Source organism: Heptranchias perlo, chromosome 40 (assembly GCF_035084215.1).
Source record: "Heptranchias perlo isolate sHepPer1 chromosome 40, sHepPer1.hap1, whole genome shotgun sequence".
NCBI classification, from domain to species: domain Eukaryota; kingdom Metazoa; phylum Chordata; class Chondrichthyes; order Hexanchiformes; family Hexanchidae; genus Heptranchias; species Heptranchias perlo.
In genome coordinates, this window is record NC_090364.1 from 14516718 (window position 1) to 14530353 (window position 13636).

At 48.4% G+C, this 13636-nt stretch overlaps 1 protein-coding gene across 2 annotated transcripts in view; it reads right to left on the reverse strand.

Moving 5' to 3' along the window:
* Positions 1–2178: 2178 nt before the first annotated feature.
* LOC137305733 (ankyrin repeat and fibronectin type-III domain-containing protein 1-like) overlaps positions 2179–13636 on the reverse strand; it is a 102635-nt gene continuing 91177 nt past the window's right edge. For both annotated transcript variants that reach the window (XM_067974670.1, XM_067974671.1), the window contains 6 exons: positions 11567–11733; positions 9583–9733; positions 7568–7727; positions 5478–5644; positions 3873–4056; positions 2179–2673 (listed from right to left, as the gene is read on the reverse strand). In XM_067974670.1, the coding sequence (XP_067830771.1) occupies positions 2255–2673; positions 3873–4056; positions 5478–5644; positions 7568–7727; positions 9583–9733; positions 11567–11733 (1248 nt within the window). In that variant the 3' untranslated portion in view covers positions 2179–2254. The remainder of the gene's footprint in view (positions 2674–3872; positions 4057–5477; positions 5645–7567; positions 7728–9582; positions 9734–11566; positions 11734–13636) is intronic.

Below are 13636 nucleotides of genomic sequence, written 5' to 3' on the forward strand. Positions count from 1 at the left end.
TGCTGTAAACAGTAACTAAAATACAATAGTGAGAGTTTTCAGTTCAATCCCCGGACTCACTACAAATTAGTGAGCTATTGTGCAGGTAAAGGTAGACGCTGGGTCACAGGGAATGAAGACTTGCCTGTGGGCTTGTCTGAGGTGCTGAACCCAAGAGAAATATCCCAAAATGTAAGAGGCACATCTCATTAACTTTCACCAGCCGTTCACTCGTGCAATTGCCCACTCCCTCCTTATTGGCAAGTTCATAGTGCCAGGCCCAACAGGCCCACTGTGAATATTCTAACTCAGGCCAATCCCAGGAGGTATTGGCAGAACGACCCAGCTTGGAATCGGTGAGCCTTGAGCTCACAGCTCCGTGACACCCTCCATTTATCTCACCGCTGTGGGCCATCTACCTGTACACAGCCCGGCACACCTGTACACAGTCATGTTGCATCCTCACTGAGCTGGGGTGTCCAGGGATAAGGAAAGAAACAGGGGCTGAGTGTCCCTGAGACTCTCTGCTCATTGCACAGCCAAGGCCTGAGACTGGGCAGGTGCCATTGTGAATGGGGAACAATGTATGATGCGGAGAAAAATCATATCCAACATTAGGTGGTGATACATCCCTGAAGAGCTGAATTATGGAACCCGGGGCCAGGTACAAAGTTCAAATCCACATTCTCATTAATTTGCATATCTCTCAAGTTTTGGTCACCTGTCCTAATATCTCCTTATGTGGCTCGGTGTCAAATTTTGTCTGATTATCGCTCCTGTGAAGCGCCTTGGGACGTTTTACTATGTTAAAGGCGCTATATAAATGCAGGTTGATGTTGTTATTGCGGTTCTGATTTATCCACCAATGAGGCCAAAGTGCTAAAGGGCTGTCCTTTCCAAACCTCCAGACCCACAAAACTCAAACCAACAAATAAGGAATAAGCACAAATAGGATTGAGTTGCCTGGGCTTTGAGAGCCAGATTGCCAGGGCTTGGGGACTTATAGGCCACAAACCCCTCTACCCAATATTAAACCGGGAACCCACCCTTATAGGGGAGCTGGGAATATTTTTTTCTCATGTTGATAAATAATTGATACAATGAACTCCCGTCACAAACTTTCTCTTCACAACACTGAGGGTCTGTCTCTCCCAAATCCATGATCATTTCCCTTTGAAACAATATACCTCAGTTCCCAACTTCAGAAGAGGGCACTGGTGTGAGTCCCTCCACTTCCCACACCAGCCAACCTGTGCCTTCAATGATTGAGATAGCAACGGCTGCGGAATTAGGGTGAGGTTTTAAGGTGCAGATCGACGTACCCTAGGAACTGGAATGAGATGACCCAAACTCATCCCACCAGCAGACAGAGGAGACCTAACCCCTTCCGCCTGGACTGGACTCCCAGGTGGGGGGGGGGAACTTTTAACCCCCAAGAACGGGTGGGTTAGAGTCAGGTGGGAGGTGAAAATACTAGTTTCTGCGATCGCGACCACAACTTCCAGGTTTGACGTGGGCACGTTTGGATGTGTGCGCGCAGCCGAATTGCAGAGGTCGTGTACCCAATTAGTGCCAGTGGGCGGGTTTTCAGCGGGGCACTTAACGTCCTTAAGAGAAGTTAAGCAGCGTTTTTTTTAATTGAATGTAACTGAGATTTAGATGTAACGCTTCCAGGACAGCTTTTCCGGGGCTCGTGAACCTTGCCAGGTAGAAGGGATGCGGGAAGGGCTGGATCCATGAGGCGAGGGCCTTTATTGCACCGTTTGTGGGCCCGGAGGAGCAGGAGTGCCTCATCCAGGCCCAACAAGCTCACCTCCCGCGATTGGACCCCTGTGATTGGTGGACTCCGCCCGATGTCCGAGCCCTCTCCCCCTCCCCGATGTCAGACTCACCTGGTATCCGCTCCCCGACTGCTTTCCCACCTGACAGGCAGCCTGTCAATCTGGCTGGCAGTCGCGCAGGAAACCCGGATGCAAAATTGCTCATTCAATTAGGTCGCAATCGCACATTCCGACCCGCCAACTTTACTTCCGGGTTTCCCATGCGAAAATCCACATCCCTCCCCTCCCCCCTCCCACTGCCACTCTCTTCCTGACTCCAGGTTAAAATCATCCCCCAGGTCTCAGGGAACACAGGCCAGTATCTAACTCATTGCACTGGCCAAGTAAGCCCCTAGTCAGTTTAAAAACACCTCAGAGATGCTGTGTGACTCTTTAATCAGAGCTGGGATATTTTACATCTGAACGGTTAGTCCATCTTTAAGGTACAAGGACTCTTAGGTCTCCTGTGAGCTCTTGATCCACTCGACCAAATTGCATTCACGTAGGTGGATGTGTCGGACGGTCTCACAGCTGAAGGGGTACGGCCCTTCACAATCAGACTCCTCTGCGCTTTCATCCATTGATCCCGGCTGTGACCAGAACTTGCAGGGGCTGCTTTCCTTGAGTGCCCGCTTGTTAAATTCCAGACTCCCAGTCCGATAGTACTCTTTGGCAGCTCCCTTGTGTCTGTGTTGTTTCCTGTGGAGAGCAAAGTGCTGCCTGGGGTTTGTACTGTCTGTGTCTATTGCACTGCTTGTCCCGCAGTGATGGGCCTCACTGCCCCGGGGGCACACGGAATCCTGCTGATCGGGACTCTCGGAGTCTCTCTCTACTGGCCAGAAAACATCATCTTCATCCCTGATTTCTTCACACTCTGAAAGAAATTGAAGATGGAAAGAGTGACGTTTTCAGAGAATTGCATTGAATTTACAGCTTAGAAACGGGACATTCGGCCCAACTGGTCTATACCGGTGTTTATGCTCCACTTGAGCCTCTTCTCACCCCTCTTCATCTCACCCTATCACAATATCCTTCTATTCCTTCCTCCCTCACGTGCTTATCTAGCTTTCCCTTAAATGCAACGAAGCTATTATTGTATTGGATTGCCTGTGGAAATGTACTACCTTCAGGAGAGGAGTGGAGACAGTGAGTGAGGGGTGGAAATCATTCTAAAATGCTGCACAAAATAATAGCCTAGAAATGATGGGGGTAATTTTTACCTTCACTGTCTGGGAGTAGCCTGGCAGAGCAGATTGCTTGCCCATTGATGAAAATTGGGCAAGTTCTACAATGATTCTTACTTTAGGAAAGATGTGAAGGCCTTAGAGAGGGTGCAGAAGAGATTTACTAGAATGACTCCAGGGATAAGGGGCTTTAGTGTGAAGAAGCTGGGGTTGTTCTCCTTGGAACAGAGACGGTTGCGAGGAGATTTGATAGAGTTATTCAAAATCATGAAGGGTCTAGACAGAGTAGATAGAGAGAAACTGTTCCCATTGGCGGAAGGGTCAAGAACCAGAGGACATAGATTTAAGGTGATTGGTAAAAGAACCAAAGGTGACATGAGGAAAAACGTTTTCTTACACAGCGAGTGGTTAGGATCTGGAATGCGCTGCCCGAGGGGGTGATGGAGGCAGATTCAATCATGGCTTTCAAAAGGGAACTGGATAAGTACTTGAAAGGAAACAATTTGCAGGGCAAGGGGATAGGTGGGAGAGTGAGACCAGCTGGATTGCTCATGCATGGAGCCGGCGCGGACTCGATGGGCCAAATGGCCTCCTTCCGTGCTGTAACCTTTCTATGATTCTATGATTCTATAATGGGTGGGCAGTCTACCTATTTATGGGTGGGCAGTCTACCTCATCAGGTCACTGCCCAGACAGTGAAGTTGAAAATGACCCCCAATATTTGTTTACAGTTAGTCGAGGATAAAGCTGCCTGGGGACTAATTCCGGAAAATTAATTAAAAAAGACAGAGGTGAGCATAACTCCGTGTATGTGTGTTAAACCTGAACCTGGAGGTAAAGGAGAATTCACTACACAGCCAATTCCCAGTGCTTTTTTTGAAACACACACCTGAAGGTTTCTTCTTCCTCCTGTAATTCTGATGGTCTGTGGCTGATTCTGGTTTCTCGTTTACCACTACGGTCGACATCTCCAGGATCCAGGATAGAGGTGTCCCTGTGGGAGGCTGTCTGTAGCGGGCATACTGTAGGACATCTGTGATCCAACGGACTTCCTTCCAAATATCATCCAATTGCTAAAACATGAAACAAATCGAGTTTGTTACTAAGTATAGTTTGGAATGGGAAGGAAGGAAGGTAGGAAAGGGAAGCAAGGGAGGGAGGAAAGGGAAAGAAGGAAGAGAGGAAAGGGAAGGGAGGAAGGGAGGAAAGGGAAAGAAGGGAGGGAGGGAGGAAAGGGAAGGGAGAGAGGGAGGAAGGGAAGGAAGGGAGAGAGGGAGGAAAGGGAAGGAAGGGAGGGAGGGAGGAAAGGGAAGGAAGGGAGGGAGGGAGGAAAGGGAAGGGAAGGAAGGAGGAAAGGGAAGGGAGAGAGGGAGGAAGGGAAGGAAGGGAGAGGGGGAGGAAAGGGAAGGGAGAGAGGGAGGAAGGGAAGGAAGGGAGAGAGGGAGGAAAGGGAAGGAAGGGAGGGAGGGAGGAAAGGGACGGAATGGAGGGAAGGGGGAAAGGGAAGGAAGGGAGAGAGGAAAGGGAAGGAAGGGAGGAAGGGAGGAAAGGGAAGGAAGGGAGAGAGGGAGGAAAGGGAAGGAAGGGAGGAAGGGAGGAAAGGGAAGGGAAGGAAGGAGGAAAGGGAAGGGAGAGAGGGAGGAAAGGGAAGGGAGAGAGGGAGGAAAGGGAAGGAAGGGAGCGAGGGAGGAAAGGGAAGGAAGGGAGAGAGGGAGGAAAGGGAAGGAAGGGAGGGAGGAAAGGGAAGGGAGAGAGGGAAGGGGGAAAGGGAAGGAAGGGAGGGAGGAAAAGGAAGGGAGGGAGGGAGGAAAGGGAAGGAAGGGAGGGAGGGAGGAAAGGGACGGAATGGAGGGAAGGGGGAAAGGGAAGGAAGGGAGGGAGGAAAGGGAAGGAAGGGAGGGAGGGAGGAAAGGGACGGAATGGAGGGAAGGGGGAAAGGGAAGGAAGGGAGGGAGGAAAGGGAAGGGAGGGAAGGAGGGAGGAAAGGGAAGGAAGGGAGAGAGGGAGGAAAGGGAAGGAAGGGAGGGAGGGGGGAAAGGGAAGGAAGGGAGGGAGGGGGGAAAGGGAAGGAAGGGTGGGAGGGAGGAAAGGGAAAGAAGGTTAGGAGAAAAAGGAAGGGAGGGAGGAAATAAATAAATAAATAAATAACATTTATACAGCGCCTCTCCTGATTTCAGGATGTCCCAAGGTGCTTTACAGCCAATGCAATACTTCTGAAATGTAGTCACTGTTGTAATGTAGGAAATGGGAGTGAATGGGGAGAAGTTTGGTCCATTGGAAATAAATACAATAGGTGCGATCAAGATCGAATAGATATATTAGATTTCAACACTTGGATTGATCGATGAGTTTATTGTAGTTGACTCGTTAGTTAACAATGATAAGTTATTAATCGCAGCCCCTGATGTGTGGCGAGGGTCTCCAAGCACGGTTTCATGCTCCTCCATCACCCACTACCTTCCCCATGGATCACAATGATTAATGCACAGTTTACCTGAATGAGGTCTGTAACCTGACCGTGTTTCTCCTTTGCTTCAATCAATTCGGTGTTATCTATGGCTTCCCTCAAAGCTTGCTGGGACAGCAGGGAGTCAAGTTCCAATAAAATCGAAGTCCGGCAGTACTGTGCGAAGAGCTGCTGCTCATAGGTGGAGAAATGGACTGCAACAACCAATCGCTAGAGGTTAATTCTGCTTAGATCAATTCTGAGATATCCTGTTAAACACGTAATAGATTTTCCTTAGAAATGTTTATGAACATGAAAGGAATCCTCACTTTGTGTGGTGGAGGTTGGAAAGCTACACAGTGGGTATGATCAGGATGAGATAGACACAATGGCCTCGATTATTACAGGGAGGGTGTGGGGGAGGTTGGTAGGGGACGATAAATCCAGCAAGTCCTGGGGACGTGGAGACCCTGCCACTTAGATCGGAAGGGCCTCATTTAAATAAAACAATAGAGTCCCACCTGACACCTGGCCAGAATGGTTACCCGGCCAACTGGCCAGTGGGAAAGGACATCTGGCAATGGAAGGCCACAGACGGGGACCCGTGTGAATGGTCTCTGTCAGTGGCGGGGGGGCGGGCAAGAATCTGGCCACGATTGGGAGAGGAGGGTAGCGCAAGGGAGGCCCAAGGCTTCCTTCTGGGGCCCGGAGGAACATTCGAGCCCATCCTGGCCCACAAGGAATCCTGCAATATTAAAGTTACCTTCTGGGCTTCTTCTGGCCCAGGATCCCCTCCCCCCCCCCCCCCTGCAGGTTTGGCTCAGGAGGCTGCCGGGGGAACCCACACTGCCCACCCCCTCCCCCGCTCAGGTCTCAGGGTGAAATTGCAGATCGGGATCTTGATGACATTATCGGACTTGATCTGCACATTTATAACAGGACCTCGCTTCCTGCCAGTGACCTGCTCGCCTGCTCAAAAGAGCAGGTTAAAACTGGGACACGGCGGGAGGGCAGCCTGGTCAGTGAGGCTAAGTGACTCCCATTATTTTAACTGCTCCCCCCTCCCCCTCCCAGTCTCCGCCAGGCAGGAGCAGTTAAAATCGGACCATTGGATTGCTACATTTGGATTGACCTATGAGTTTAGCTACAGTTGACTGCAATGGGGAATATTAGTTGAAAATGATAATTAAATAAATTAACAATATTGAATTCTGTTTTATATTTACAGGAATAGGACAGTCTAAAACCACTTGAAGGAACACTCCGTGCTACACATTAAATATGAAATAATTAGGATAGCACGGTGAATTTTGTGTTAATGAGCCAACATTCAGTATCATGAAACTGGGATAGACATGGGTTCACGTTCCATTTGTTCCTGAGGATTTTGAAGCCTGTTGCTCTCCTGTAAAAATGCAGCTTCTAATTTCTCATTTGAAAGGGCGGGAAACCATTTCTAAAATCAACAGGAGACATCAAAAATATACAATTACTGTATTTACATAAAGCTGCTGTATAGCAACAAATCTATTAACTAGTTTTCCTTCCTTTTTTTTATTGAAGGAGGTTAGTGGTGCGAAATTGAATATTTTCCCAATTTCAAGCACCCTAGATCAGATATAACATGTTCAGGTGAAAGATAAAGCTCCCTCTACTCTACCCTAACAAATGTGCCTCACTCCCCAACCCTGGGAGAGCATTCTCTTCTGGACCAGGATGAGATTTTTCTATTTTTCACACCAGCCATCCAGAATTCCTGCAAGAAACTCTCAATTTAGGGGTATTTGCTATAGGCCCAATGCACACTAGGGACTGCATTGAAAACTGCCAAAAGTCACTTCATGTAAAGCCTTCATGGCTAGCAGGCAGAGTGAGAAGTAGAGCATACAGGCGAGGATCTATTTGGTGAGCTGATCAACAATCTCAGCTGGGGAGCACCTAAGAAATCCAACACTTTTTGGCTTCATGTTAGGCAAGGGTATTAAGGGTATCCTGGAACCAAGGTGGGTAAATGGAGTTAAGATACAGACCAGCCATGATCTAATTGAATGGTGGAACAGGCTCGAGGGGCTGAATGGCCTCCCCCTGTTCCTATGTTCCATGTGATGTGTATCAGTGGCCTCAATGGCCATACCTACCCAGCTCGAAGATCTGAAGTGGCAAGGTCAGGAACCCTGAGGGATGTCCATCCTGTCCTGGGGCCGAGCACACATCGTCTGAGGGAGGTAGCAACAAGAGGAAGGAGACCTGTTCTCCAAACTCCAGCACTTCCTGCGTGTACAGTCGAAAATCCACGGCCTAAAAACAGAGTAAGAGAAAAAGCTGCAATTTGTTTTTTGTTGTTTTCTATTTATTTTTTGCTCCAGTAGTCTCCCCCGTTCATCTTGTGCATCTTCCTCCATCCAAGAAGACAGACAAGCTGCAGTTCTGCTCCGAAGCCTCTGCCAATGACATTTCAAGCCCAACCACAAGCTGTTGATGAGAGTGACCCAGGTGAAGTAGCATAATTAGGCAATATTGACAATAGTTGAGCAGAAACTCAACTGGACCAACCACATAAATGGCGTGGCTACTAGAGCAGGTCAGAGGCTGGGTATTCTGCAGCACGTGGCTCACCCCTGACTCCCCAAAGCCTTTCCACCACCTACAAGGCACAAGTCAGGAGTGTGATGGAATACTCTCCACTTGCCTGGATGAGTGCAGCTCCAACAACAGGATAGTACACACTGCAGCAACTCGCCAAGGCTTCTTCAACAGCACCTCCCAAACCCACGACCTCCGAGAGGACAAGGGCAGCAGATGCATGGAAACACCATCACTGCTAAGTTCCCCTCCAAGTCACACACCATCCTGACTTGGAAATATATCGCCGTTCCTTCATAATCGCTGGGTCAAAATCCTGGAACTCCCTACCTAATAGCACTGTGGAAGAATCTTCACCACACAGACTGCGGCGGTTCAAGAGGAAGGCCCACCACCACCTTCTCAAGGGGCAATTAGGGATGGGCAATAAATGCTGGCCTTACCAGCAATGCCCACATCCCATGAAGATTGAACAGGTTGGGTCTATACATTAGAAGAATGAGAGGAGATCCTATTGAAACATACAAGATTCTGAGGGGACTCGATAGGGTAGATGCTGAGAGGATGTTACCCCTCATGGAGGAATCTAAAACTAGGGGGCATAGTCTCAGAATAAAGGGGTCGCCCGTTTAAAACGGAAATGAGGACTGTATGCAGTACTCTGGGTGTGGTCTCACCAGCCCCTGTACAATTGTAGCATGACTTCCCTGTTTTTATACTCCATCCCCCTTGAAATAAAGGCCAATATTCCATTTGCCTTCCAGATTACCTACTACACCTATATATTGACTTTTTGTGTTTCATGTACGAGAACACCCAGATCCCTCTGTACCACAGCATTATATTTATACACACCTGCTGTGTATTTCCAGTATTTTCTGTTTCAAAATGACAGTGTTTAAACTGGCTTGGTTAGATACTTGGAGTATTGTGCAGAGTTCTGGTCCCCATATTACAAAAAGGATATAGAGGCACTGGAGAAGATGCAAAAAACATTTACAAGGATGATACTAGAACTGTGAGATTATACCTATCAGGAAAGACTGAACAGGCTGGGGCTCTTTTCTCTAGAAAAGAGAAGGCTGAGGGGTGACCTGATAGAGGTCTTTAAAATTATGAAGGGGTTTGAAAGGGTAAACATTGAGAGGATGTCTCCACTTGTGGGAGAGACCAAAACTAGGGGCCATAAATAAATTTAGGGGTCAGTAATAAATCCAAAGGGAATTCAGAAGAAACTTCTTTACCCAGCGAGTGCTGAGAATGTGGAACTCGCTACCACAAGGAGTAGTTGAGGCGAATAGTGTAGATGCATTTAAGAGGAAGCTGGATAAACAAATGAGGGAGAAGGAAATAGAAGGATATGCTGATAGTTAGATGAAGACGGGTGGGAGGAAGCTCGTGTGGAGCATAAACACCAGCACAGACCACTTGGGCCAATTGGCCTGTTCCTGTGCTGTAAATTCTATGTAATTCTATGTAGCTATGCTATACCCAATGCCCAATGCTCTTAGATTGTCTGCACTGCTAAGAAAGTTGATTCAATGTATAAATTGTAACCAGTGTACGTTACCTGGCTGAGAGGCACATCCAGTTGCGTGAGGAGGCTTTTCACTGCTGTACGAAGGCTAACTAGGAATCGACACTGCGAGCTCCCGGAGTTACCCTCTGTGGCGATGGAATCAGTCAGGGACGACAGCTTTTGTAACCACTCCCACTCCTCCCTGCAATTAGGGGAATGATATGAGATTTCTCACTGAACCCTGTACTGAGACAGACTGTTCATCGCCAGGCACTGTGAAGACTGGCTGGTCAATCAACAGGGTGAGGGATGCCAGCACTCCTGTACTGCACTTTTTCATGCCCAGGGATTGAAATTCCTGTGTGTCCTATTTTTGGCACACTGCTTAACGCTGGTACATTTTAATGAAGTCATTAATTGTGCACCTCTATGGGTGGAAGATGGCTGAGAGCACAGCACGGGTTGTACTTGTGGTGTGCCACACACTGATGTGCCAGTCTCATCTGTATTGCTATGGGGAGAGGTGAAGAGAGGTCATAGGCTTCTCCAGATGGCAAAAGGGCGGATTGCCTGGGGCAGGATGCCTGGGGAGAGGTTGCCTGAGAGACAGGAGTTCCGGGAGGACAGGAAGCTCTGGGGGAAAGGAAGCCCATGGTCATTTCATTTGGGAAATAAGGAAACAAATAGCTCAAAAAGAGGAAGTGGATGAGAAAGAGAACAAAAAGTGTTGTGTCCGTCAATAAAAACAGGGCACGGTGCAATTCACATTTCAACCTGTTGTTTTGAACATTTGAATACACAAAACATTGAGATCAAACAGTGGCTGAAAATTGCTACGAGAATTAATTCCCTCTGGCAGTGCACTGGTTAACATATTTGCATGAAATCCCTTTGTAGCTTATTTTGAAGCTGCCATTTGCTTAATGACAGCATTGAAACAATGCACAAAGGAGATTGCGCTAAACTTTAACCAGTGAGCTAACAGACGACATTAACAAACCTTAAGTAAAACAGGGTTAACATTGAGAACCCAAACAGTAGAAGTAAGACACAGGAGTTTACAAGTAATTACGGATAACAAAGGTTATTCAGCCCATCTTGGTTCATTCACCCAAAGTGACCCTAAAGTTTCCCCAGTGCAAGATCCAATTGTTTCTTAAACAGTTCCAGAGATTTTACCTCCATGGCTCTATGTGACTCCCTTCCACATGGTGACCAGTCTGTGTGACGATCTTCCTGATATCAGCCCCACATTTTCTTTTTACTGGTTTGAAACTGTGGGCCCTTGTCCAATTGAATTTAAAGTAGTCTTCCAGATTTACCTTCTCCAATCTCTCAAATGCCTCCTTTCTCGACTGAAAAACCGCAAGTTTCTCAACTCAACAAACATATGGAGCTGAGTTTTGGCTTAAGGGAGTCCCTGTCAGCCAGAAGGAGTCCAAATCCAAGAGGTAGTGTTGCCAACTCTGCTTGGACGTATTCCTGGAGGTATCGTCACATGACTCTCTTGCCTCCAATCACCCCGCCCCTAATCTCCCGCTCAAATCGTCCATCCTCGCGGCACATCACCATTCCACAGCCAATCGGAAACCGAGCAGATTCTTTAGTATCCGATTGGATGGTTCTTGACAGCCATTTTTCCCATCTCCTAATATTTTTGTAACTAACGAATTAAAAAGTGTTCCAAGGAAATAACACATTTCAATGCCCCAATAATTTTTCTCCAGGGTTGCTGGAAGCAGGGTCTAGGAAATTAATCTTTAATTCCTGGAGACTCCAGGACAATCCTGGAGGGTTGGCAACCCCACGCTGAGGCCTTGGGTAGGAAACACTGTCCAGATAATAGGCACAACCGCCCGATGGGACGGGGGAGTAGCAATTAAGATGAGAGCACAAGGAACCTACACACCCTGGGACAACAAAAAGGAGGTGGGATCAATACAGAAGCAAAAGCAGGGTAAAAGAAAGCGAGGCGGTGATGGAAGGAAGAAGACGGGAGATTATAAAGGGGGAAAATCACGATCATTCCCAATACCTGGATACATTTTTGTTGTCCCGTATCTTGGTGTGACAGAGAACATTAGGCAACCTGTAAGGGACGAGGACTTTAATCTGATCGACTGAGCTGCAGAGTTTTAGATAACCGAGGTACAGGCCTGGAGGCAAGGCACGGCCGATCCGCTGGTGATAGTCCAGCTTGTCCTGAAGAAGAAAGAAAACAAAAGGGTAAACGTGGGGTAGTTTATTTTTGTTGTCAAATAAATAAGAGACCCCAGGATGTCCCTCCACCCTCCTCCCTCCCAACTTGGTTACAAACACTTCCTGTGCTTTGAGATTATGGGGGATAATTTTAACTTAACTCGCCCGGAGGGAAACCCATGGGATCGGGTGGAATGCAGGTTTTACTCCCCGCCCAATATTACTCTCCACTGAGGGATGTAAAACCAGTGTTGAATCCAATCCCGTCAGTTTCCCAACGGGCGGGTTCGGTTAAAACCGCACAAACACGGTGTTAATGAACAAGAGGCACAGTTCGATACAGGATCCTGAAACTGGGAACTGAACCCAAACACTGGGGAGTGGATTTTAATATTTAGGCGGCCGGCAGGTGGAATGAGCCTGCACCCCACCCATTCCCGGAGGGTGAGGAGATTCCCCCTCATTTAAATGGAACCGGTGAGCTACAGGCGCCAAATGAGCACCTTGATGCAGCTCGCTAGATTCAGGCCAGCCCAATATTGGGCGGCCCGGAGGCTGGCAGGCTGGCAGCAAGGTACGTCTGTGGGGGGAAGGAGCAGGGGGAGGGGGAGAGCCACGGGGGTGTTGGGATTGCGGAGGGGGGTGGGTAGCAGCCCAGATTATTTTTGTGGAGCTTAGAGTAGCACTCCTGCTCCTTCTGGCCCACACATATAATTTAAACTGTACCTTTCCTGGGCCTCTTTGGCTCTGTCACTTATGAAACCGGCCGGATCATGCACGTTGCTACGACCCGTTCTATCCTAAAATGCCAATCGGGGTCCCATGTGTGCCCCTAGCGCTTCGGCCCCTCTGAATGAGGCAGTGGGCAGATCGCCAGTGGTAATGGGACGGGACGATTACCGATTCCATTTTGAGGCTGTTTCCACCCCATTGATGTTAAAATTGGATAGCCAGGTGGTGAAGGCTAGAATACTAGAGCCTGGTCTTTAGTTGCTTCCAAGCCTTTATTCACAGAATTTTCCCTTACACACACACACCACGTCCTAGCTAAGCTCTCCCATACAAAAGTTACAAGAGAGTTCCCCAGTCGATACCCAGCACCTGAATATAATTAACCCCAATTGATACAAATGATACAATTAACAATTGATGCTGATTTTGGCATCACTCCATCCAATTATGGATGGAGTGATGCCAAAATTTCTATGGACCCACGGCAAGGAATCACTAAAGAGACTACACGATAACATCAACAAGTTCCATCCCACCATCAAGCTCACCATGGACTACTCCTCAGAATCAGTTTCTTTCTTGGACACACGAATCTCCATCAAAGACGGGCACCTCAGCACCTCACTCTACCGCAAGCCCACAGACAACCTCACGATGCTCCACTTTTCCAGCTTCCACCCTAACCACGTCAAAGAGGCCATCCCCTATGGACAGGCCCTGCGAATACACAGGGTCTGCTCAGACGAGGAGGAACGCGATGGACACCTACAGACGCTGAAAGACGCCCTAGTAAGAACGGGATATGACGCTCGACTCATCGATCGACAGTTCCGACGGGCCACAGCAAAAAATCGCATCTACCTCCTCAGGAGGCTAACACGGGACGCAACCAACAGAGTACCCTTTGTCGTCCAGTACTTCCCCGGAGCGGAGAAACTACGCCATGTTCTCCGCAGCCTTCAACATGTCATCAATGACGACGAACACCTCGCTATGGCCATCCCCACACCTCCACTACTCGCCTTTAAACAGCCACCCAACCTCAAACAGACCATCGTTCGCAGCAAATAACCCAGCTTTCAAGAGAACACGTCCACGACACCACACAACCCTGCCACGGTAACCTCTGCAAGACATGCCAGATCATCGACACAGATACCACCATCACACGAGA